Source organism: Pseudophryne corroboree, chromosome 7 (assembly GCF_028390025.1).
Source record: "Pseudophryne corroboree isolate aPseCor3 chromosome 7, aPseCor3.hap2, whole genome shotgun sequence".
NCBI lineage: Eukaryota > Metazoa > Chordata > Amphibia > Anura > Myobatrachidae > Pseudophryne > Pseudophryne corroboree.
The window spans coordinates 91,795,920-91,818,496 of NC_086450.1; the positions used below are offsets into that span (position 1 = coordinate 91,795,920).

At 44.4% G+C, this 22,577-nt stretch overlaps 1 protein-coding gene across 2 annotated transcripts in view; it reads left to right on the forward strand.

Annotated features, from left to right (window-relative positions):
- The window catches only part of CHN1 (chimerin 1), a 247,834-nt gene that overhangs the window by 120,656 nt on the left and 104,601 nt on the right, over nucleotides 1-22,577 (forward strand). For both annotated transcript variants that reach the window (XM_063933410.1, XM_063933411.1), the window contains exon 7: nucleotides 9,317-9,605. In XM_063933410.1, the coding sequence (XP_063789480.1) occupies nucleotides 9,317-9,605 (289 nt within the window). The remainder of the gene's footprint in view (nucleotides 1-9,316; nucleotides 9,606-22,577) is intronic.

Below are 22,577 nucleotides of genomic sequence, written 5' to 3' on the forward strand. Positions count from 1 at the left end.
ATTTCTCGTAGTCCGTAGTGGATGCTGGGCGCCCATCCCAAGTGCGGATTGTCTGCAATACTTGTACATAGTTATTGTTAACTAAATCGGGTTATTGTTGTTGTGAGCCATCTTTCCAGAGGCTCCTCTGTTATCATGCTGTTAACTGGGTTCAGATCACAAGTTGTACGGTGTGATTGGTGTGGCTGGTATGAGTCTTACCCGGGATTCAAAATCCTTCCTTATTGTGTACGCTCGTCCGGGCACAGTATCCTAACTGAGGCTTGGAGGAGGGTCATAGGGGGAGGAGCCAGTGCACACCAGGTAGTCCTAAAGCTTTACTTTTGTGCCCAGACTCCTGCGGAGCCGCTATTCCCCATGGTCCTTACGGAGTTCCCAGCATCCACTACGGACTACGAGAAATAGAATTATCGGTAAGTAAATTCTTATTTTTTTTTCCCTCCATGGAAGTTACAGCCATGGAAAGAAAGGACAGTCAGTGAGATCGGGGGCTGGACGCTTAAACTCTGCTAACAGTCTTGTCTCCCTGCTGTTAGTGCGGCTGGGATCTGCAGCTGCACCCAACTAATGATGAGAGTCTTGGGAAAGGGGGTTTTTAAAGAGGGGTCCTGTTTGAAGATGTACACAAGGTAAACTCCCTGTATAGCATGTGTTATCCATATGTGAAAACTCATTTAAGCCACTATACATGCGGCTAAAAAAAATATGGCATTTTTCTTTGGTATATTTTTTTTTATTGTTGCATAGGTTTTCATATTATTGCTAATCTACACATACACACAGACATTGGAATGGCGATGTTTTAAATAATTTGGCCACATTGTTTGTACCCAAAACTACCATTTATCTACATCAAAGGTTCTCAAACTCGGTCCTCGGGGGCACACACAGTGCATGTTTTGCAGGTAACCCAGCAGGTACACAGGTGTATTAATTACTCACTGACACATTTTAAAAGGTCCACAGGTGGAGCTAATTATTTCACTTGCGATTCTGTGAGGAGACCTGCAAAACATGCACTGTGTGTGCCCCCGAGGACCGAGTTTTAGAACCTCTGATCTACATAGTCTGATTAGTAGTCGATGAGTTGTAATTTGTGACTGACAAAAAATCTGGTTGACTGCCTAAGCACCGATCAACTGGTTCTTTAAAACATTTTCCTCATATACTTTAATTTCTTCAAATGGGTGTGCTACAGGAATAACGTATGACTTGTATGTGCGTCTTGGTGATTTTGTGACTTATTGTTTTCCCCTGTGGTTATTTCATTATAATGCAGAGCCACTGTGATCTTAAAGGTCTTCTAGACCTACGGTATAAAACATCCCTGGGTCATTCGCAGTTTAGTTATTCGCTAAGTGTTTCATGTTCGGCTCGTAGGTATAACTCTAATTTGTTTGTTTTTATGTTGCCTATTAAATTGTGGTTAGCATTGTCATGACTTCAAACATAATTGCGGGATACTTTTAGGGCGGGTGTGAGGAACACAATTGAAGTTAATGGCATCTTTTCTTCTTTTTAAGTGCTTAATTGCGTGTATATTTACTATGACACAATTAGAGGAACAGCTTGCAAACAAATGTGTTTCTCTGTTGAGGTTTCCTGCATTGCTTAAATAATACAAATAAAAGTAATGCACAACACACTTGGGATCTATAAATTCTATGTTTGCAATGGCAGTATTCAAAGTTGTTTGAATCGTCAGTAAAGGGATTCAGTATGATATCCTGATGGACAGGATGCAGGTGGTCAGAATCCCGACAGCGGCATCCCGGCCATCAGAATCCGGACAGCCCTTAAAAAAGTACCCTAACCCTACCCCTCCCTTGCGGGTGCCTAACCCTAACCCTCCCCTCCCGCTGCCTAACCCTCCCCCCTTGGTGCTTAACCCTAACCTCCCCTTCCAAGTGCCTAACCCCCCCTCCCTGGTACCTACCATACCATTCCCTGCACCCGAACCCCCCTTTGAATGCCCAAACCTAGCGTTTTAACTAAATCCGCAGCAAAGGAGTGTGTATGCTGTAGAGTTTATAATATAATTAAAGGTAGATATTTATTTTATTAATTAAAAAAAGAAAAATGAATAGAGCTAATCAATTGTAATTGTGCAAACAGTATACTGATGGGGGGTATACGTTCAGGATCCCAGCTGTCAGGATCCTGGCAGCCGTAATACAGACATCGGAATCCCGACAGCTGTCAGAACACAGCCGACGACATCCCAAAAGGATCAGGATCAGGATCCAGACGATTGAATCACTGGGTTGTGACTCAATGCACTCTGCTGTAGAGGACTTATCACATAAGCACCAGAACCCTGGTATGGTAGAGATCCGGGGATGCACCTCTTCAGTTTTAGAAATGTTTCAAATGTAAAGTAAGGATAGAATGTGCAATAGAAAACTCTATAAAACCGCTTCTCTGATGAAAGCCAGGGTGAGCGTATATTACCTAGAAGTTACTCATGGGTTTAATACATATACTTTACCAGGGGGTGAAGATCCTGTTCAGCATAGGAGAACATGGGAGCTCAGCCGGAGACCCCAGTGTGCTGAAGCCACATTGCAGCTGACCCAAAATGACTAATTTAACTTCATCGCTATAAGAGCATGTGTGACAAGTGCTTCACCGGATAATTCTAATTATGCACAGTTATAGATTTAAAGCTGCTAGCCAAAAATGGAGTAGTGTTAAAAAACTATGCTGAAAAGAAAAACAATAGACGGCACTAAATCTCATCCCACTTACTAAAAAATGAACCATATAAGGAATCTGGTATTGCATGAAAACATTTATAGTATTTAATAGATCAAAATATAATTAAAAAAAATATACAATGCATAAGACATAAAATGATTTGCAATATATAATATGCATCCATTAATAATGGGGTGAATACCTCGCGGCACGAGTAAGTGCACTGTCTGCCACACTTATGGTGTCTCTGCACTTGCGTAACAACAATCCGCAAGTCCATAGTGAGATTCTGATTCTAGGCCGCCGTTTCTACACTGTTGCAATGGTAGCTAGCCCCAGTTGCGGCTAGTAAGATTGACTCCAATGACTTCTGGAGGTTTAGAATACAATTGGCACATGTGCTCAGTAAGTGGCTATAAGCAACAGCGCTGGACCGATTATCACCACTTTATGATCCTGATCCCTTAGGTGGCTGGATTGATGTTTCGCTCAAGTGGTTATGGTGGTTGAGTGGTGAGTGGCAATCTCTGATGTGTTGATATCTGCTTGTCTTAGCACTAATGTGCTCGGATATTATTATCTGGTGGTATAATGCTGGTTGAGCAGCAGGACATCCAGTGCGTTTTTCTGCATACATGCTGGCAGTTTCAAATATTTCAATTTGATGAGAGCGCTGAAACCGGTGCTGCGGTGACCCGCTGCTTTTTGGATAATGTGTAGTAGAAAGTTTGAGAGAAAAAGTTATTGACAGAAGAATATATTTAACATTGGTTTCTTGGAGCTATAGAATACCATCATCCTTTTGTCTTTTTAAGAACTTGTTACATCATAGTTCTCTTATTGGAGAAATGTAAATATATTGTTGGAAGTTGAAAACGGTCTTGGCTGGCACATAAGGAATAGAGAAAACCAAATCAGGAATTCAGTTAATGCAGGTGAAAGAGTGGAAGCCTTGGGCTTTAATATCCGGGTCTATTCAATTCCAGACCCTTTTTCACCCGAGCCCCTTGTTAATGCCCATTAACAGAATGTATTAACTGGCGTTAACACACAGAATTTGTGAAAAGTTCACAATTTCATGTTTTAACAGGGTTGCGGTACCCATTAACCCCCTAGTTATGGAGGATTTTGCATCTGTTCAGACGCAGGAAACAATCCCCGATAAGTGCTGCCAGGGGGCTGCTTTAGGAGCTAATTGAATAGCCCCTGGGGATTAATTAGCATGCAGTAACTTGTTAATTGGCTAAGGGATTGCTAGAGGAGGAGGTGGAAGAGCAGTGTGGTAATAGGTAATGAGAGAAGATTAGCATAATAATGACATGATTGTGGGAAGTACGGTCGAAACCAGAATGGCTCTAGAAATGACTAGATCTCAAAGAGTTCGTCAGGAGGTGTTGCCAGGGAGAAGAGTTACACGAGAGTTAATATATGAGGGATATACTGCAAGTGTTGGGGAATCAAGTGAAACTACTACTAAAGGGAGAGGAAAATTGAAGTCCTCAAACTAATGAGTTAAAAAGCGTTATGACAACATTAATATTAACAGTAAGTACAACAGGTTGGGGACGAAATTCCGACAGCAGCATCCCGACTGTTAGTATTCCGACGTATCGCAGTAAGTATTTTCAGCTGCCACCACATCATACAGTTTAAGGGACAAAGTAGAGCTGCTGCACATGCCCAGTAGTAGCAGCTTCTACCAAGTTTGCCGTGTGTATGGAGTCCTCAATCAGTGTACTGGACCAGAGAGTAGCTGCCAGGGAGAAGAGACAGGAGCCTTACCATGAGGTGGGAGAATGTGAGCTTAGAATGTGCAGTACTGGTTCTATTATGTTTGTGTAATTATTTATTTATTATGGTTTGTTTAACCTTTTCCTGACCACATTTATATTATTTAAATGTTTAATACCGCCTATACTATAGACCAGTGGTCGCCAACCGGTAGCTCGCAGCCTCAATCCGGGTCGCTCGACTCGTGCTTGCTGCTGCCGCTGGCAAACTTAACTCCCCCCTCCTCGGCCGGTCCGTAGCGCTCCTCCATCAAGGAGGAGACGGACGCTAGAGATCATACTTGACCTCTAGCGTCTGTCAGTGTCAGGCCAGCGCTATAGTTACCCGGGAGTGCTGGGAGCACTCTGCGCTGGCGCTCCCGGCACTTCCATTACGAAGGTAAACTAGACGCTAACCTTCGATTACAGGCGACGAGGGGGGTGAGGGGGCACAGAGGAAACAGAGAATGCTGGCGGGCAGGACACACACACACACACCACACTCACACACCACACACATACACTCTCTCTTGTCAATCAGCTGCACTGACAGGAGGAAGAGCCGCAGCTAGGCTACCTCCTCCAATGTGGCGGCGGGGTAACACTGCAGCAGCATCCTCAGTATCTGTCGCTCGCTCTATGCAGCTGCGTACCCCGCGTATGCGTTGGACTGGCCCTGATTACACCCCTTAAACGAGCATTACACCCCTGGCAACAAGACCCCTAACAACAAGCATGACACCGCAGAGAGTTACACCCCTGGCAATGAACATTACACCAAGAACATTACACCAAGAACATTACACCAAGAACATTACAACAAGATCCCTGGCTATGAGCATGACACCCCTGGCAACAAGCATAGAACCCAGAGCATGACACCCCTGGCAACAAGCATGGAACCCAGAGCATAACACCCCTGGCAGCGAGCATAAAACACCTGGCAATGAGCATGAGACCCCTGACAACGAGCAGATAATTTAAAATTAATTAGAAGCCTTACTGTGGAGCATAATGTGTAATGGGCATTACATTGTGTGGCATAATGTATAACTGGCATTGCGGTGTGTGATATAATGTGTAATGGGCATTATGGTGTGTGGCATTTCGGTGTGTATAACCAGCATTGCGGTGTGAGATAAAATGTGTAATGGGTGTTACGGTGTGTGGCATACTGTATCATGGGCATTGCGGTGTGTGATATAATGTGTAATGGGCATTACGGTATGCGGCATAATGTATCACGGCCATTGCAGTGTGTGATAATGTGTAATGGGCATTATAGTGCGTGGCATACTGTATCATGGGCAATGCGGTGTGTGATGTAATGTGTCAAGGGCATTCCGGTGTGTGGCTTAATATATCACGGGAATTGCTCTGTGTGGCATAATGTATCACGGGCATTGCGGTGTGTGGCATAATGTATCACGGGCATTGCGGTGTGTGGCATAATGTATCACGAGCATTGCGGTGTGTGGCATAATGTGTCACGGGCATCGCGGTGTGTGGCATAATGTGTCACGGCATTGCGGTGTGGAATAATGTGTAAGGGACATTACTATAAGGAGGAAAAATTACAAATAATGTAAAGAGCTTGAATCAGGAATTTTTTATTCCTGTGGTGGCCAATGTCTGGGCGTGCAGGTTGCAAAATTGGGATAAAAAGTAGTCTCTTCCTGCAATGCCACACCCCTTACAGTGATGCCACACCCTCTTTTTGGAGCACGCTCGCCTAAGGCGCGCACTAATTTTTTACTTTTAATATAACAATTGGAGGGGCGCCAGAAACTTTTTTGCCCACGAGTCCTGTCTTAACACTGAGAGAGCACCAGCTACCATGCAAGTACAGCTTTAAATAAAAAAAAAAAAAAAAACTTTAGTAGATCCTCAGGAGGTTTCATTTTTCTCGAGTAGCTCACACCCCAGTTAAGGTTGGAGACCACTGCTATAGACCATCTGTAGTGTTAAATATTTATACTGTATTCCATACTGTATCTAGTGTATAAAAAGACCAAAGTTTACATTAATGTCCAGGGTCTTTACTAGGTTCTTCTGCCTTTCCCTCAGACTCCCACACTTGCTCCAATGTTCCAAAGAGTTGGAGATTGTGGATTGCATTTGGAACCCCCCCCCCCCCCCCCCTAGAAATCCTGTGTTTGCCAGATTTTGTGTTTTACAGATCAGTCCAGAAGCATAATTATGGTACCAGCAATGTATCAAGAGAAAAAATTGTCCAAATACAGATGTTTTCAATAATTTGTTTGCATATAGTCTATTGAGTGGTCTTTGCCTTCTGCTGTACTGGTCTAGATCCCATGATGATGATAATATTGTTTATGATAGCTATTCCACTGTGTGTGGCAGCCTTGCGCCTCTCCCTTTGTATACAGTCACCGTTGCAACACCACCTCACAATAATACAAAGTGCAGCTATCAGTACTTATAGCAATATGATGGTACAGACTGTTAGGTAAGATACTGTAGGTTACCTACCGGATTGCTCCATGCATGTCTGTGGGTCCAGCAGGGTCCAATGCTGTGTACTTTGCAGGTGCGTGCCATGGTGGGAATTGAACCCACAACCTCAGTGCTGTGCAGCAATAATGCTAGCCACTACACCATCTGTGCTGCATTGTAACAGAAAAACAATCTTTTTCACATTTTTGTCACTGTCTCAATCACTTACCTACAAGTTTTGTTACAACTTACTAAGACTCCACACTCTTGGCATTCTCTTGTGCAGACTTTAGAACCAATGAAAAGCTGTTGAAAGTTACCAGCCATAATGGCAAGTGAAGTTTTCTAACTTCTGGCGTTCCTGTTGTTTTTTGAGGGGTCAAAATGTATCTATGGTACTAGAATGCATAAAGTTCATGGGTGGAAGTGGTTTCCATTTATCTGTAGCTAGTTTGGCAACTTTTAGTAAACTTAAGCAAATCAGGTGTTTTGAATTGGCAGCAATAGAGAGCATTGCAGTGAGCGGCACTGCCAGATCTCGTGCTAGACCCTATTACATTAAATGTTGGATAATTAATTTGTCGTCTCTCTGTAAATAACACATGCCGCTTGATTACACTGCAGCTCTGTTGTTTGTGAATTGCTAGCTTTATATTACTATTAATTCGCTTCCTGTGTTTATTCAAACAATGAAACTGCTAAGTATACATTTTACAGCTGTGTTTCATACACAAAATGTATTTATTATGTTTCCTGAATCTACGTTTATTTATTTCACTGTTTACTTAAACAGTAGTAGATGTTTTTTTTTCGTTATAAGCACTATAATTTCAGTACTTGTGTTTGCATAATTGTGCCCAGTTCAGGGCTGACCACTATTGGGCAACGTTAAAGTGACCTTCCTACTGCACCCAGGAGTGCGCTGTGTATCACAGGAGGAGCATAGACCTTTGACCCCTGCAAACAGGGCTGAGCAGGTGATTAAAACCTGCTGGTATGGGTATGTGTGTTAATTGTTGCACCTGATTGGACACTCGTCTAAAGGCCCCATACATCAGCAATCGATTTGGGCAGTTTGCAGACGTTTGTGCAAATAAATCTGCAATGTATGGGGTTCACAGTTCGCGGATTCAGACCAAAAATCGATTGGGATTGTTAAATCAGATTATCCAACATGTTGGATTTCACAGATCAATTGGGACTGTAGATTGCTACTGTATGGTAACGATCAGCAGATTTGCAGACTCTTTCTAGTAAACTGATGAGCCTTTCAAGATTGGCGGATCTGTATTTGCTGAAAATGATCTGCAGATCACTAAAAAATATCTGTAATGTATGGGCGCAGATTGGTGGATTGAGGAATCTTTAAATCTGTGGGGGGAAATCTCAGAATCTGCAAATTGCTTTTTTGTGATTGCTGATGTATGGGGGCCTGTACCCATTCATCCAGGTGCTGCATTTATCCCACACCACTGGGTCCATCTGGTTACATTTCTATTATGGCTGTAGATCACTAATATAAGCCAACAGAGGTAACACATTATAATGTACAAATACATATTTCCAATTTTCTATTAAAATAACCAGTGTATTGTGGGCTGTGCTGTACTAATACTAGATTAGCTAATAGTTGCCTCTTTTTCGTCTGGTACATCTTTAGAATGGAGTGTACGGTAATGGTTACATCTTCCAAACCTTTTCAGCAGCGTTTTATAAAGCACTACATTTGGAATTATTGTTTTGTATTATTCGAAGACTTTTATTCCAATCCTTGATGCCCTTTACAAAAATGCATTTTTAAGAAGCTGAGCCCATAACATGACATCACTTATGTCTTTTCTTAGCCAGTATATGAGAGATTTGTAAGACGGCTGGGTTTTTAGTAAGCTCCTCACAGAGCTGCTTTTGTAAAACACCAAAGACTTAGTGCTTGGCCTGCAGCCAGAAATAAAGAATACTTACCCTTGTGCCATTCTGTCCCATTTTGCGGACATTCTGGCAGCAGATGTGCTTCAGTGTAATTGTTGGCACAGGAGCCTATCTGCATTCTGAATAGGCTCTTCCTAGTAAATGGCAGGCCTGGAGAGGGCTTACACTGCATCAAATCACTGTATTGATTAATTGCAATAGAAGAGCTTATTGTAAGAATATGCAGCATCTCCGAGCGCTGAAAGAAGACACAGTCACGTGTCATATGAACTGTTGGATATATCAGTTTTTCCACAGATGTAATGAAGTGATTTGAACGAATTCCGCAGACTTCTCTATGTTTTAGTTAGGCTAGGCTGCTTAGAGGAAAAACCCATAGAAAAATGGCTCATGGCTTTTCTGTCTCCTATAATATAATATTATTTCTTAAAATATTCCCCCTTTCTATCTTTTTATTGAGGTAGATTTGGAAACCAGACTAGAAACTTCAGGCTCTACCATGATGGAAAACATTTTGTTGGAGAAAAGCGATTTGAATCCATCCATGACCTGGTGACTGATGGCTTAATCACTCTGTACATTGAGACTAAGGCAGCAGAGTACATTGCCAAGATGACCATAAACCCAATATATGAACATATAGGATACACAACTTTAAACAGAGAGCCGGCACACCAGAAACAAATGCCAGCTGTGAAAGAGGCACAGGATGAGAGGGACTCGTCTGGAGACGATGTTATATCCGAGAAAAGGGTGAGCTACGTTCTTGCTTCTTGTTGAACTTGTATGTTTTTAAAATATGTAAATCTTAGTCAGTTAGGAAGAGATTTATCAAAGCTTGGTGAGAGATAAATCAGAGAGAGATAAAGTACTAATCAGTCACCACCTATGGGTCATTTGACAGGCTGTGATTAAAAAAATGTCAGGAGCTGATTGGCTGGTACGTTATCTCTCTCCAAGCTTTGATACGTCTGCCCCTTTAAGTTCTAATATACTCTTAGTTTTTCAATATATATTTCCCAATAATTTTTTTTTGCAAGTTGTTTGTTGAGACTTTATGACCAGATTTTTTTCTTTTTCGTGTGTGTTCAATTTTACTTATATATGTTATTAAATGATCTGCATGATTGAAGTTGACACTTAGAAGGGCACTGCAATTGTTGAAAATGGTATACTCTTTGCCATAACACTGGCACCGACTCTTTACTCTTAGGGTGTGTACACACTGTGAGATTTTTTCTTTCGAATTTGACTATATAGTCAAAATCGCAAGAAAAGTTAGTGCAGATCGCAAGGTGTTATGCCACTTGCGATCCCGATGCGCGGTCCCGCCAGGTCAGTATCGCAAGAAAAGAGAGACTGTGCAGGCAAGTCAATCCTTGCTAGATCGGTGTACTATCTAGTTCATCCAGCCCCAAGTAGTACAATGATTACTCCTTCGCTACTTACATCTAAGCTGTATTATGTTGTGAGAACTGTGTTGCTCTTTGTTACCTGCACTCCATTTTTGTTATTTATTTACTGTTATGCTAAGTTTTGTCTCCCTGTACTGTCCTTTGTACGGCGCTGCGAAACACTTGTGGCGCCCTATAAATAAAATGTAATAATAATAATAATAATAATCTCGCATGTCAATGACATCTCACATAAGCCAAAATCTCACATAAGCCAAAATCGTAAGCACACATAGTCCATATGTCAAGAAAAGTTAGTCAAAATCGGTGGTGCTGGGCTCCGGGGAGTTCAGGGGAAATCGCAAAGTGAAAATCGGGCATAGCAATGATCTCACCCTGTGTACACACCATAAGACCCAGCACTGTCTAATTGGTCCCTCACAATGAGGTATCCTTTTTCTTCAGCCCTCCTGATATGTAACTTTTTCTATGTTTTACCAAAGTATACATATTGGCTATATAAGAATACAGGAGATATTACAGTACACAGTGGAAACTGGACAGGAGTGCACAAATAATAATTGAAGCAGTAATGTTTATTTGAAAAGCATATATATTTTATTAGGGATGCAATTATTATACCGGCTGTTGGGATCCCAGCGGTCAGAACACCGACGCCGGAATCCCAACAGCCGGTGAAATGCCGGCGGACGGAATCCTGACAGCAGCCCGGTATTCCCACACGGGTGGTGGGTACATGCCACCACCCTAGTGGGAATAGATCCTGTGGCGAGTGCATTGAGCCACTGTGCCCGAAGTGTGGCGAGCGGACTCGATACGCTTGCTGCTAGGATCCCGTCAGCCGGGATTACATATGTTTTCTTCATATTAAGTTATAATTTCCACTTTTAGCACTTTAAGCACAATTTTTAGTATACAATAGTTGCCAGTATTCATTTAAAGTGGTTGGGTCTGATTTCTCCAGCTACTGAGATAGCAGTACTGTGCAGAAGGTGACTCTTTATTCAAAAGCAGAAAATGGTATGAAATGATCGCGCTGAGCCAAAAAAAAGTGGGTCCCAGGGACCCCTCAGTTTTAAAAATTGGGGTCCTACCGGTCTTTTTCTGGGTCCCATCGGAATGAAGGTTCTTTTTAAACTTAATCTTGTTTGGACACTACAAAAGTGTTGCAAGGTGGGGGGATGGGGTGACAATGCTGCTGGGCTGTGTAGCATGCAAAACACCCTGCACCAGAGGTGTAACTAGACATTTTGGTGCCCTTAGGCAGAAAGTGAATTGGTGTCCCACCTCCCAGACCGCAAAGTATAGGCAAGGCGCGCCACAAAATTTTAGGGGCGTGGCCATAGTGAACTCAGACAGGGAGCGCACCACACGTGCAGGGATCGGCGTCCTCCGTGATCTACTGGGTAAAGCTGGGCTTTGTGACTGGGACTTCCCGCGATGCCGTCTGAGGTGGTGGCAGCACTGCCGCTCTTGCTTCGAGGGGTTGAACACCTCAAAACAAGAGCGGCAGCGCGGTCACCGCCTCAGATGGCACCACGGGAAGCCCCAGTCACAAAGCCCAGCTAGATCATGGAGGACGCTGATCCCTGCACATCGCCAGCACCCCCCAGAGACACTGTGGCAACCCCCCCACCCCCGTCTTAACCCATCCATCACCCGCACTCTGTTCTAGCCTTCACTCACCCGCCGCAAGCAGCCAGGCGCCAAAGAGGAAGGGAAACTGGCTCCACCTCCTCTTTACATCATTCAGTTCGGGACCAGCATCAGGTAATCATACAAAAATCCCCCTTAGGGATTGGCCTAATGAGGAGCGCGTCCCCGGGGACCCTCATACTTTAAAAACGTGAGTCCCAGGTCTTAAAAAATGGGTAAAAAACATGCCATAGCACGTTTTTGCAATCACTGGGTGTGGGTTCCAAGGATGGGATGCAGTCAGGAGGTCGACAGTCGTTACATCCACAGTGTGAGTACTATATATCGACAGGACATGGCGACGCCGTGATCCCAACAGAAGCATAATGCTACTTACAGCGTTGTTACCGTGTGGGTGTAATAAATGTAACATGCGGCTTACCAGTATGTGTACACCTGCACAGTTAACATGCTCTAAACATCATCGTTTGTGGGTCCTAGCGTCGGCATGTCATGTCAATATACTCACTGTGGACATAGTCCACTAATTATGTAGCACTTTTCTGAAATATTTTCATGAAAAAATCAAAATGAGTCCATGAAAGATAAATAGAAGTTTTCTAATATGAGATAAGACCAACATATCAAATACACCTCCCTCCGGGTTCAGTATGAATGACCACCGGACGAGGGTGCCGGCGGTCACAATACGGTCCTAGCGATGTAAGTATGTTCCCGCCTCCCCTAACCCTCATCTCCCCCCTTAGTGCCTAACCCTAACCTCTCCCTTGTGTTGCCTAACCCTAACACCCTCTACCCCGCAGCCTAACCCTAACCCTCCCTCCTTAATGCCTAAACCTAACCTACACCTGGTTGTGCCTAAACCTAATTCTCCTCACTAGAGCCTAAACCTAACCTCCACCTGGTTGTGCCTAAACCTAATTCTCCTCACTAGAGCCTAAACCTTACCTCCACCTGGTTGTGCCTAAACCTAATTCTCCTCACTAGAGCCTAAACCTAACCTCCACCTGGTTGTGCCTAAACCTAATTCTCCTCACTAGAGCCTAAACCTAACCTCCACCTGGTTGTGCCTAAACCTAATTCCCCTCACCAGAGCCTAAACCTAACCCCCCCGGGTGGCGCCTAAACAGGATCTGGCCTATGGCATTTTTACTCATCAGCTAGCAGCCTGCACCAGGATTTGAGTACCTGCTAGTGATGTCCTTCCAAACAGAAGCATTTGCGCCTTTTAGGTTTGCCATATAGGGTTCATTTTGCGTTAACACGCCCTTACTGTACTTACTGACTACTTCTGTACTTCTCGTCCAACTCCTATCCAGGCCACCTTGGAGTAGGAAGTCCTATGTGCAAAATGTGGCTAGGGCAAAACACACGCATGTGCAATAAATAAGAGCAGTTTGCGTTAACGTCCAGGTCATAATATGATCCATGTAGATGCCCAAATTATTTGGGTAATCAGTTGTCTTAAAAAAAAAAAAAAAAAAGTAATTTGAACAGGGGGTAATTCAATTCAGCGTGAGCTTAAGCTTCTGCAATGAGTGCCCAAAGCTATTCAAATAGCCGCACTGTAAACTCCCAACGTGGATTTCTGCTCGCACATTCCTGAGGTGCAAGCAGAAATTCGCACTAACTAGTACCAGGGGGTGAGCGATGCACCCCTGTGCTGCCTCCTATTGCCCACTTCCCTTATGATGACGCCCCCTGTGCTGGGCCGGCGGCCGCACAAAACTAGTACTATTTAGTAATTACAATGGAGGAGGGCTGGCCACGCCTCCCTCCATTGGACCCCCCCCCCCCCCTTTTTCCTGGGCCTGACACAGCTTTTGGCGCCCCTGTGGGCTGTGGTATGTTAGGTCAGCAGTGTCTAGTTCTCCGTACAGTGACCGGGAACCCCAATTAGTGCACCGTGTCCCCTCGCATGGCTCGCGAAGGTGCCTCGCTCCGCTACTGTTGCGCTCTGCACATGTTACCATTCCCAATTGTAGTCCACGTGGATCGTAAAGTATGGAAAAGTTAAAAAAAAGAAAAAAAATGTGAAAAACTCATGTCGACCTTTTGCCATGTTGACCTAGAACAGGTCGACCTAGAAACCATGTCGACCTACTCACTGTCGACCAATAGTGGTCGACCTAGATAGTGTTGTCCTACATACTGTCGACCTAAAGACCGGATCCCGCCCCTGTGTGTGGTAACAGCATCGCGCCCCCGGCACATAAGTTGAAAAATTTATGTTTAAACTGCATCTCTCGACTCAAGTGGGTTTACACAGCACAGGCAATTGAATACTTTTGGGCACACGTCCCGTGAGCTTAAGAAACTCGCACTGAATTGAATTCCTCCCTATATGAATAAAGTTGATTGAAATATTCTTAGAATAAACTTTATTGTAAAGGGGATTACATTTTAATGAACCACCCTATTTTTTTGCATGCTCTGTATGTACAAGTCTTTCTGCCTTGATAGTTAAAAATTTTAAGGTGTATTAAACATTCACTCTGTAATTAGTTATTTACTTTCATGAGATAGTTACCTTAGTACTCTGAGTGTAACTGCATTGAAGTTCATTTTTATTTAAAGTTTTTGGCAGTTTATGAAGTTTAACCCATTTGTATTCTGAAGCTTAGCTCCAGTCTACTAGCAACACATCAAAGGTTCAGAACATTCTGAACACATTTTATATTTTGTTTTTTGGGGGGAAAAGTTGACATCTCAGAATTTCTCTGCCTCTACTGTCTGACTATTTTGTGCAATGACGGCAAAGTTTATAAATTATTCTGTTCATTAAGGATATGAAATCGTTTCACCTGACTAGCTCTCGCCTGTCAGAATCTGTCAGCTCCTAAAATTTATTTTTTTTCCTTTTTTTTAACTGATCAAAACTTTTCATGTGATGTAATTGGGTTGTTTAATGCAGGTCTATTTATTATAACTGTATTTTTCATGTTACCTAGTTGAAGGAAAAGTACATGTGAAATTTTGGTATTGAGTACAATAAATTCAATTCCATACTTTTCACTGTTTCTGGACATGGGAGCAGGTCAATAAATTATTTTGGCAAAAAGAAAAAAATATATATACAGGTTTAGTATCACATATCCAAATATTCCGAAATACAGAATATTCCAAAATACGTAATTTTTTGAGTGAGAGTGAAATAGTGAAACCTTTGTTTTCTGATGGCTCAATGTACACAAACTTTGTTTAATACACAAAGTTATTACAGATATTGTATTAAATGACCTTCAGGCTGTGTGTATATGAAACATAAATGAATTGTGTGAATGGACACACACTTTGTTTAATGCACTAAGTTATTAAACATATTGTCTAAAATCACGATCAGGCTGTGTGCATAAGGTGTATATGAAACATAAATGTATTCTGTGCTTCAACTTGGGTCCCATCACCATGATAACTCATTATGGTATGCAATTATTCCAAAATACGGAAAAATCCGATATCCAAAATACTTCTGGTCCCAATCATTTTGGATAAGGGATACTCAACCTGTATACAGTACTTGCTGTAGCTTATCGGATTCTGGGGCAGATGTATTAACCTGGAGAAGGCATAAGGAAGTGATAAACCAGTGATATGTTCAAGGTGATAAAGGCACCAGCCAATCAGGTCCTAACTGTTAATTTACATATTGGAGCTGATTGGCTGGTGCCTTTATCACCTTGCATATATCACTGGTTTATCACTTCTTTATGCTTTCTCCAGGTTAATACATCTGCCTCTCTATGTGAAACAAACTTTCAAGTAAGTCTAGCAGTTTAAGGCATTTTTGGGGAAGCCTTTATCCTCACTCAGACATGGGGCTGACGGGCTCCTAGTTTCATCTGCCATGACAATGGGAGTAGCTGAGCATGAGATCAGCATAGGAGGTGGTTAATAGTACTCAAAGGGGTGAGCTGAAAGGATGCATACAGGATGCATGCAGCATGTTATTGCTGTTACAGGCAGAAATTCCTAGTAACAGTCACTCTATATACTGTAAACAGTCAAATAAACTGGAGTTAAGATATCCAGGGCCGGCGCCACCATTAGGCAGCTTTAGGCAGCTGCCTATGGGCGGCAGCACTTGAAGGGCGGCGCTGAGTGCAGCTAAAAAAAATAAAAAATGAAGGAAGTAACTGTGCTGTGCGGGGTGCGCACGCCATGAGGGATGTGAAGCACCCGTTTCCTGCTCACCTGGTGTCGGATCGGAGTTTCATGTCCAAAGCTGTTCCCACTTCTCCGTCCTGTGTCGCTCCGCCCGCCCACCAGCTGTATAGAAGATCTGCTCCCTCCGCCGGGACCACAAACTGCGTGAGGAGGCCACAGAACTGCTGCAGCCCAAGGAGGAGGCCGGGAGCAGCACTTTCAACCAGGGCGGAAAGAGCTTCCCCAAACTTTGACTGATTCATTTCCCCCCACTGGTGGCCCGTCCGCCCCTGTCATTTCTGAAATTTTTTTTAAACAGGCACGGGGATGTGAAATTGATGCTGCCCCAAATTCACCTTCGCTGGGAGCCTTCGCTGCTACCGCATCCGTAGTCCAGTGGCGCACGCAGGGGGGGTTTCTGAGTACCCAGAACCCCCCCCCGACGGACTAAATTGTTTAATTGTTTCTTTATGGATAGTGGCAGCTCTTCATACAATGTTGTGTGCTGCTCCTCAGTTAAAGCACAGCAAATGGTCCAGGGGAACTGCAGGCGCTCAGCAGCGGGGGGGGGGGGGCATTTGGAAGCTGCAGGCCGCAAAAGCAGGGGAGGCGGACACTGGCTGCGGCAGGAGCTGCAGGATCTCATCGGATCGGCAGTGGTGGCAGCGGCTGGGGTCGAGGCAGGCACTGGTGGAAGCTGCGGGACCGTGACAGTGGAGGCAGCTGCAAACGAGTCAGGTACCGAGAGCAGCGGGAGCAGCGGCAGGGATTGGTAGGCAGGGGCACTGGCAGTGGCAGGAGAGGGAGATGCCTCATCTTTTATGTAAGTACAGTATATACTATATAGAGCGCAAACTGTGGCTCAGTTTAGCAATGACTTACTTTTAAAAGACCCGGGAGTGCTGCTGCCGGTAATCTGTGTGTATATATCCCTTTAATTTGTCTCTACTTCTCCGTACAGCCTAATTTTAATGAAGAAAGTATTGTTTCATCACCCCCACGGGGGAGTATGTCAGTATAGTGATTTTTCATCTGATGAGTGCAAGTGGCTAAATTCCGCTAAACTAAATACGTCTAATGAAATAGTGTGGAATAGATGTATGAAAAGTTTCTAAATTGCTGTTTATATAATGTCCAAATTGATTTATACTACCAACTGTCATTTATGAATTAATGTAAAGATAACAGTTTGTAAAGTGGAAGGTATTAACCCTGCTTTGACTTTGTGCCGTTAAATAGAGGGCATTAATCCAGTTTGTACACAGGTGTTGAAAGTACAAGGGAGGAAGGAGGTTAATAAATTATCAAAAGCCTAGATATAATAAAGAAATAGATTAAGGTAATCTGAAAAGGTCAGATGGGATTAATACCTCTGTTATAGGTGTCTGAAATTGTGATTTTGTACTTTCTATATGTTGCAATCTAATTGTATCCGAACAAATACAAATATAGCCACACACTGACACACAGTAGAACAAAAGAGTCTACCTGTGTCTTTGGGTGTATATTGATTCTGGCACAGATATTATTTCTAATTACTTTAAATGATCAACAAGAGATATAAAAAAAACCGCAAGCAGCTCCCACTTAGTAAATTGAACTAATACCAAAAAGTTAAACACAATAAATACATAAAAAGAGAGCGCATTAAGTTTTAATTGTTTTAATTATGTTTTTTTTTAAAAGACAAAAATGTATAATCAACATATGCATATTATTGCTAAAAAAGTACTATGAGAACAATACCCTCTGTTTCACTGTTACAATTAAAATTATTTTTTCACATCTATCCAAAAAAGTTATTGTATCAATTTGCGGTCACAACTTAATATCAGCTTAGGTTCCAAAGTCACTTTTGTAGCAGCTTATATAGCTATAATAGCTGTCTGTCCCGCATCATCCCAAGCCATTTGCTTAGATGGATAAATTTATATTTGTTCAAAAGGGCATACTGAATCCTGCAACAGTGTAATTAATTCCAAGACTCGTACTGTGAGGTCATGTAAAACAAATGTCAAGATTTGCTCATATTCATTGTCACATGTATTGGCATATAGCAAAAGTGTGTCTGTTGTGGACTCAGGAACCGTGTCTCACCTCGCCTGTGTCCAGATTAAATTGCAGCCCACTGTGATACTCTCCTACTGGGAATGCTGTTAGACCCTTCTCAGGGTGGAGATACACAGACCAAAAGCCGGCTCCCAGCTGCAGCGCCTCACTGTTGCGCTTCCCCGTTATAGCCGTCCGACTCCTCTTTGCCGTGGCACAGGCAGCTTTAGCGTGATGTTCGGAGCGGAGCTCGGCCCCCGGCTGCGGCGGCGTGCCGCTGGATTGTACCTTGCTGGGGCTGTATCTTGCTTCCACGGAGGTTCTTCGGCGGACCCAGTCAATAGATGTCACTGGAACTTGGTGCGGCAAGCCTAGGGCAGTGTGTATTGTCCCGCGATCCGAGGGTTTGTCTCAGGGTACTTGTGTGTGTGTGTGTATCTATCTATCTATCTATCTATCTATCTATCTATCTATCTATCTATCTATCTATCTATCTATCTATCTATCTATCTAATTTCTCTATCGTCCTAGTGGATGCTGGGGTTCCTGAAAGGACCATGGGGAATAGCGGCTCCGCAGGAGACAGGGCACAAAAGTAAAGCTTTCCGATCAGGTGGTGTGCACTGGCTCCTCCCCCTATGACCCTCCTCCAAGCCAGTTAGATTTTTGTGCCCGGCCGAGAAGGGTGCAATCTAGGTGGCTCTCCTAAAGAGCTGCTTAGAGAAAGTTTAGCTTAGGTTTTTTATTTTACAGTGAGTCCTGCTGGCAACAGGATCACTGCAACGAGGGACTTAGGGGAGAAGAAGTGAACTCACCTGCGTGCAGGATGGATTGGCTTCTTGGCTACTGGACATCAGCTCCAGAGGGACGATCACAGGTACAGCCTGGATGGTCACCGGAGCCTCGCCGCCGGCCCCCTTGCAGATGCTGAAACATGAAGAGGTCCAGAATCGGCGGCAGAAGACTCCTCAGTCTTCTAAAGGTAGCGCACAGCACTGCAGCTGTGCGCCATTTTCCTCTCAGCACACTTCACACGGCAGTCACTGAGGGTGCAGGGCGCTGGGAGGGGAGCGCCCTGGGAGGCAAATGAAAACCTATTTGGCTAAAAAATACCTCACATATAGCCTCCGGGGCTATATGGAGATATTTAACCCCTGCCAGAATACACTAAAGAGCGGGAGACGAGCCCGCCGGAAAAGGGGCGGGGCCTATCTCCTCAGCACACAGCGCCATTTTCCTTACACAGCTCCGCTGGTCAGGACGGCTCCCAGGTCTCTCCCCTGCACTGCACTACAGAAACAGGGTAAAACAAGAGAGGGGGGGCAAAATAGTGGCAAAAATTATATTATAAAAGCAGCTATACAGGGAGCACTTATTATAAGGCTATCCCTGTCATATATAGCGCTTTTGGTGTGTGCTGGCAAACTCTCCCTCTGTCTCCCCAAAGGGCTAGTGGGGTCCTGTCTTCGTTAAGAGCATTCCCTGTGTGTCTGCTGTGTGTCGGTACGTGTGTGTCGACATGTATGAGGACGATATTGGTGTGGAGGCGGAGCAATTGCCAAATATGGGGATGTCACCTCCTAGGGGGTCGACACCAGAATGGATGCCTTTATTTATGGAATTACGGGATAGTGTCAACACGCTAAAGCAGTCGTTTGTCGACATGAGACGGCCGGACAATCAGTTAGTGCCTGTCCAGGCGCCTCAAACACCGTCAGGGGCTGTAAAACGCCCTTTGCCTCAGTCGGTCGACACAGACCCAGACACAGGCACTGATTCCAGTGGCGACGGTGACGAATCAACCGTATTTTCCAGTAGGGCCACACGTTATATGATTTTGGCAATGAAGGAGGCGTTACATTTAGCTGATACTACTGGTACCACTAAACAGGGTATTATGTGGGGTGTGAAAAAACTACCTATAGTTTTTCCTGAATCAGAAGAACTAAATGATGTATGTGATGAAGCGTGGGTTGCCCCCGATAAAAAGATGCTAATTTCAAAGAAGTTATTAGCTTTATACCCTTTCCCGTCAGAGGTTAGGGCGCGCTGGGAAACACCTCCTAGGGTGGATAAGGCGCTCACACGCTTATCTAAACAAGTGGCGTTACCCTCTCCTGAGACGGCCGCACTTAAAGATCCAACAGATAGGAGGATGGAAAATATCCAAAAAAGTATATACACACATACAGGTGTTATACTACGACCAGCTATAGCGTCAGCCTGGATGTGCAGTGCTGGAGTAGTTTGGTCAGAGTCCCTGATTGAAAATATTGATACCCTGGATAGGGACAATGTTTTACTGTCTTTAGAGCAAATAAAGGATGCATTTCTTTATATGCGTGATGCACAGAGGGATATCTGCACACTGGCATCACGGGTAAGTGCTATGTCCATTTCGGCCAGAAGAAGTTTATGGACGCGACAGTGGTCAGGCGATGCGGACTCAAAACGGCATATGGAAGTTTTGCCGTATAAAGGGGAGGAGTTATTTGGAGTCGGTCTATCAGATTTGGTGGCCACGGCTACAGCCGGGAAATCCACCTTTTTACCTCAAGCTACTCCCCAACAGAAAAAGACACCGACTTTTCAACCGCAGTCCTTTCGTTCCTTTAAAAACAAGAGAGCAAAGGGATATTCATATCTGCCACGAGGCAGAGGAAGGGGGAAGAGACACCAACAGGCAGCTCCTTCCCAGGAACAGAAGCCCTCCCCCGCTTCTACAAAAGCCTCAGCATGACGCTGGGGCTTCTCAAGCGGACTCGGGGGCGGTGGGCGGTCGTCTCAAGCATTTCAGCGCGCAGTGGGCTCACTCGCAGGTAGATCCCTGGATCCTGCAGATAATATCTCAGGGGTACAGGTTGGAACTAGAGACAGATCCGCCTCGCCGTTTCCTGAAGTCTGCTTTACCAACGTCCCCCTCCGAAAGGGAGACGGTTTTGGAAGCCATTCACAAGCTGTACTCTCAGCAGGTGATAGTCAAGGTACCTCTTCTACAACAGGGAAAGGGGTATTATTCCACTCTATTGTGGTACCGAAGCCGGACGGCTCGGTAAGACCTATTCTAAATCTGAAGTCCTTGAACCTGTACATAAAAAAGTTCAAGTTCAAAATGGAGTCACTCAGAGCAGTGATAGCGAACCTGGAAGAAGGGGACTTTATGGTGTCCTTGGACATCAAGGATGCGTATCCACGTTCCAATTTACCCCTCACACCAGGGGTACCTCATGTTCGTTGTACAAAACTGTCACTATCAGTTTCAGACGCTGCCGTTCGGATTGTCCACGGCACCTCGGGTCTTTACAAAGGTAATGGCCGAGATGATGATTCTTCTTCGAAGGAAAGGCGTATTAATTATCCCATACTTGGACGATCTCCTAATAAGGGCAAGGTCCAGAGAACAGCTAGAGAGGGGATTAGCACTGTCTCAAGAAGTGCTAAAACAACACGGCTGGATTCTGAATATTCCAAAATCCCAGTTAATGCCGACAACTCGTCTGCTGTTCCTAGGGATGATTCTGGACACGGTTCAGAAAAAGGTTTTTCTCCCGGAGGAAAAAGCCAAGGAGTTGTCCAAGCTTGTCAGGAACCTCCTAAAACCAGGAAAGGTGTCTGTACATCAATGCACAAGAGTCCTGGGAAAAATGGTGGCTTCTTACGAAGCAATTCCATTCGGCAGATTCCATGCACGAATTTTCCAGAGGGATCTGTTAGACAAATGGTCAGGGTCGCATCTTCAGATGCACCAGCGGATAACCCTGTCTCCAAGGACAAGGGTATCTCTTCTGTGGTGGTTGCAGAGTGCTCATCTATTGGAGGGCCGCAGATTCGGCATACAGGATTGGATCCTGGTGACCACGGACGCCAGCCTGAGAGGCTGGGGAGCAGTCACACAAGGAAGAAACTTCCAGGGAGTGTGGACGAGCCTGGAAACGTCTCTTCACATAAACATTCTGGAACTAAGAGCAATCTACAATGCTCTAAGCCAGGCAGAACCTCTGCTTCAAGGAAAACCGGTGTTGATCCAGTCGGACAACATCACGGCAGTCGCGCATGTGAACAGACAGGGCGGCACAAGAAGCAGGAGTGCAATGGCAGAAGCTGCAAGGATTCTTCGCTGGGCAGAGAATCAGGTGATAGCACTGTCAGCAGTGTTCATCCCGGGAGTGGACAACTGGGAAGCAGACTTCCTCAGCAGACACGACCTTCACCCGGGAGAGTGGGGACTTCATCCGGAAGTCTTCCACATGCTGGTAACCCGTTGGGAAAGACCAATGGTGGACATGATGGCGTCTCGCCTCAACAAAAAACTGGACAGGTATTGCGCCAGGTCAAGAGATCCGCAGGCAATAGCTGTGGACGCGCTGGTAACGCCTTGGGTGTACCAGTCGGTGTATGTGTTTCCTCCTCTGCCTCTCATACCAAAAGTATTGAGAATTATACGGCAAAGAGGCGTAAG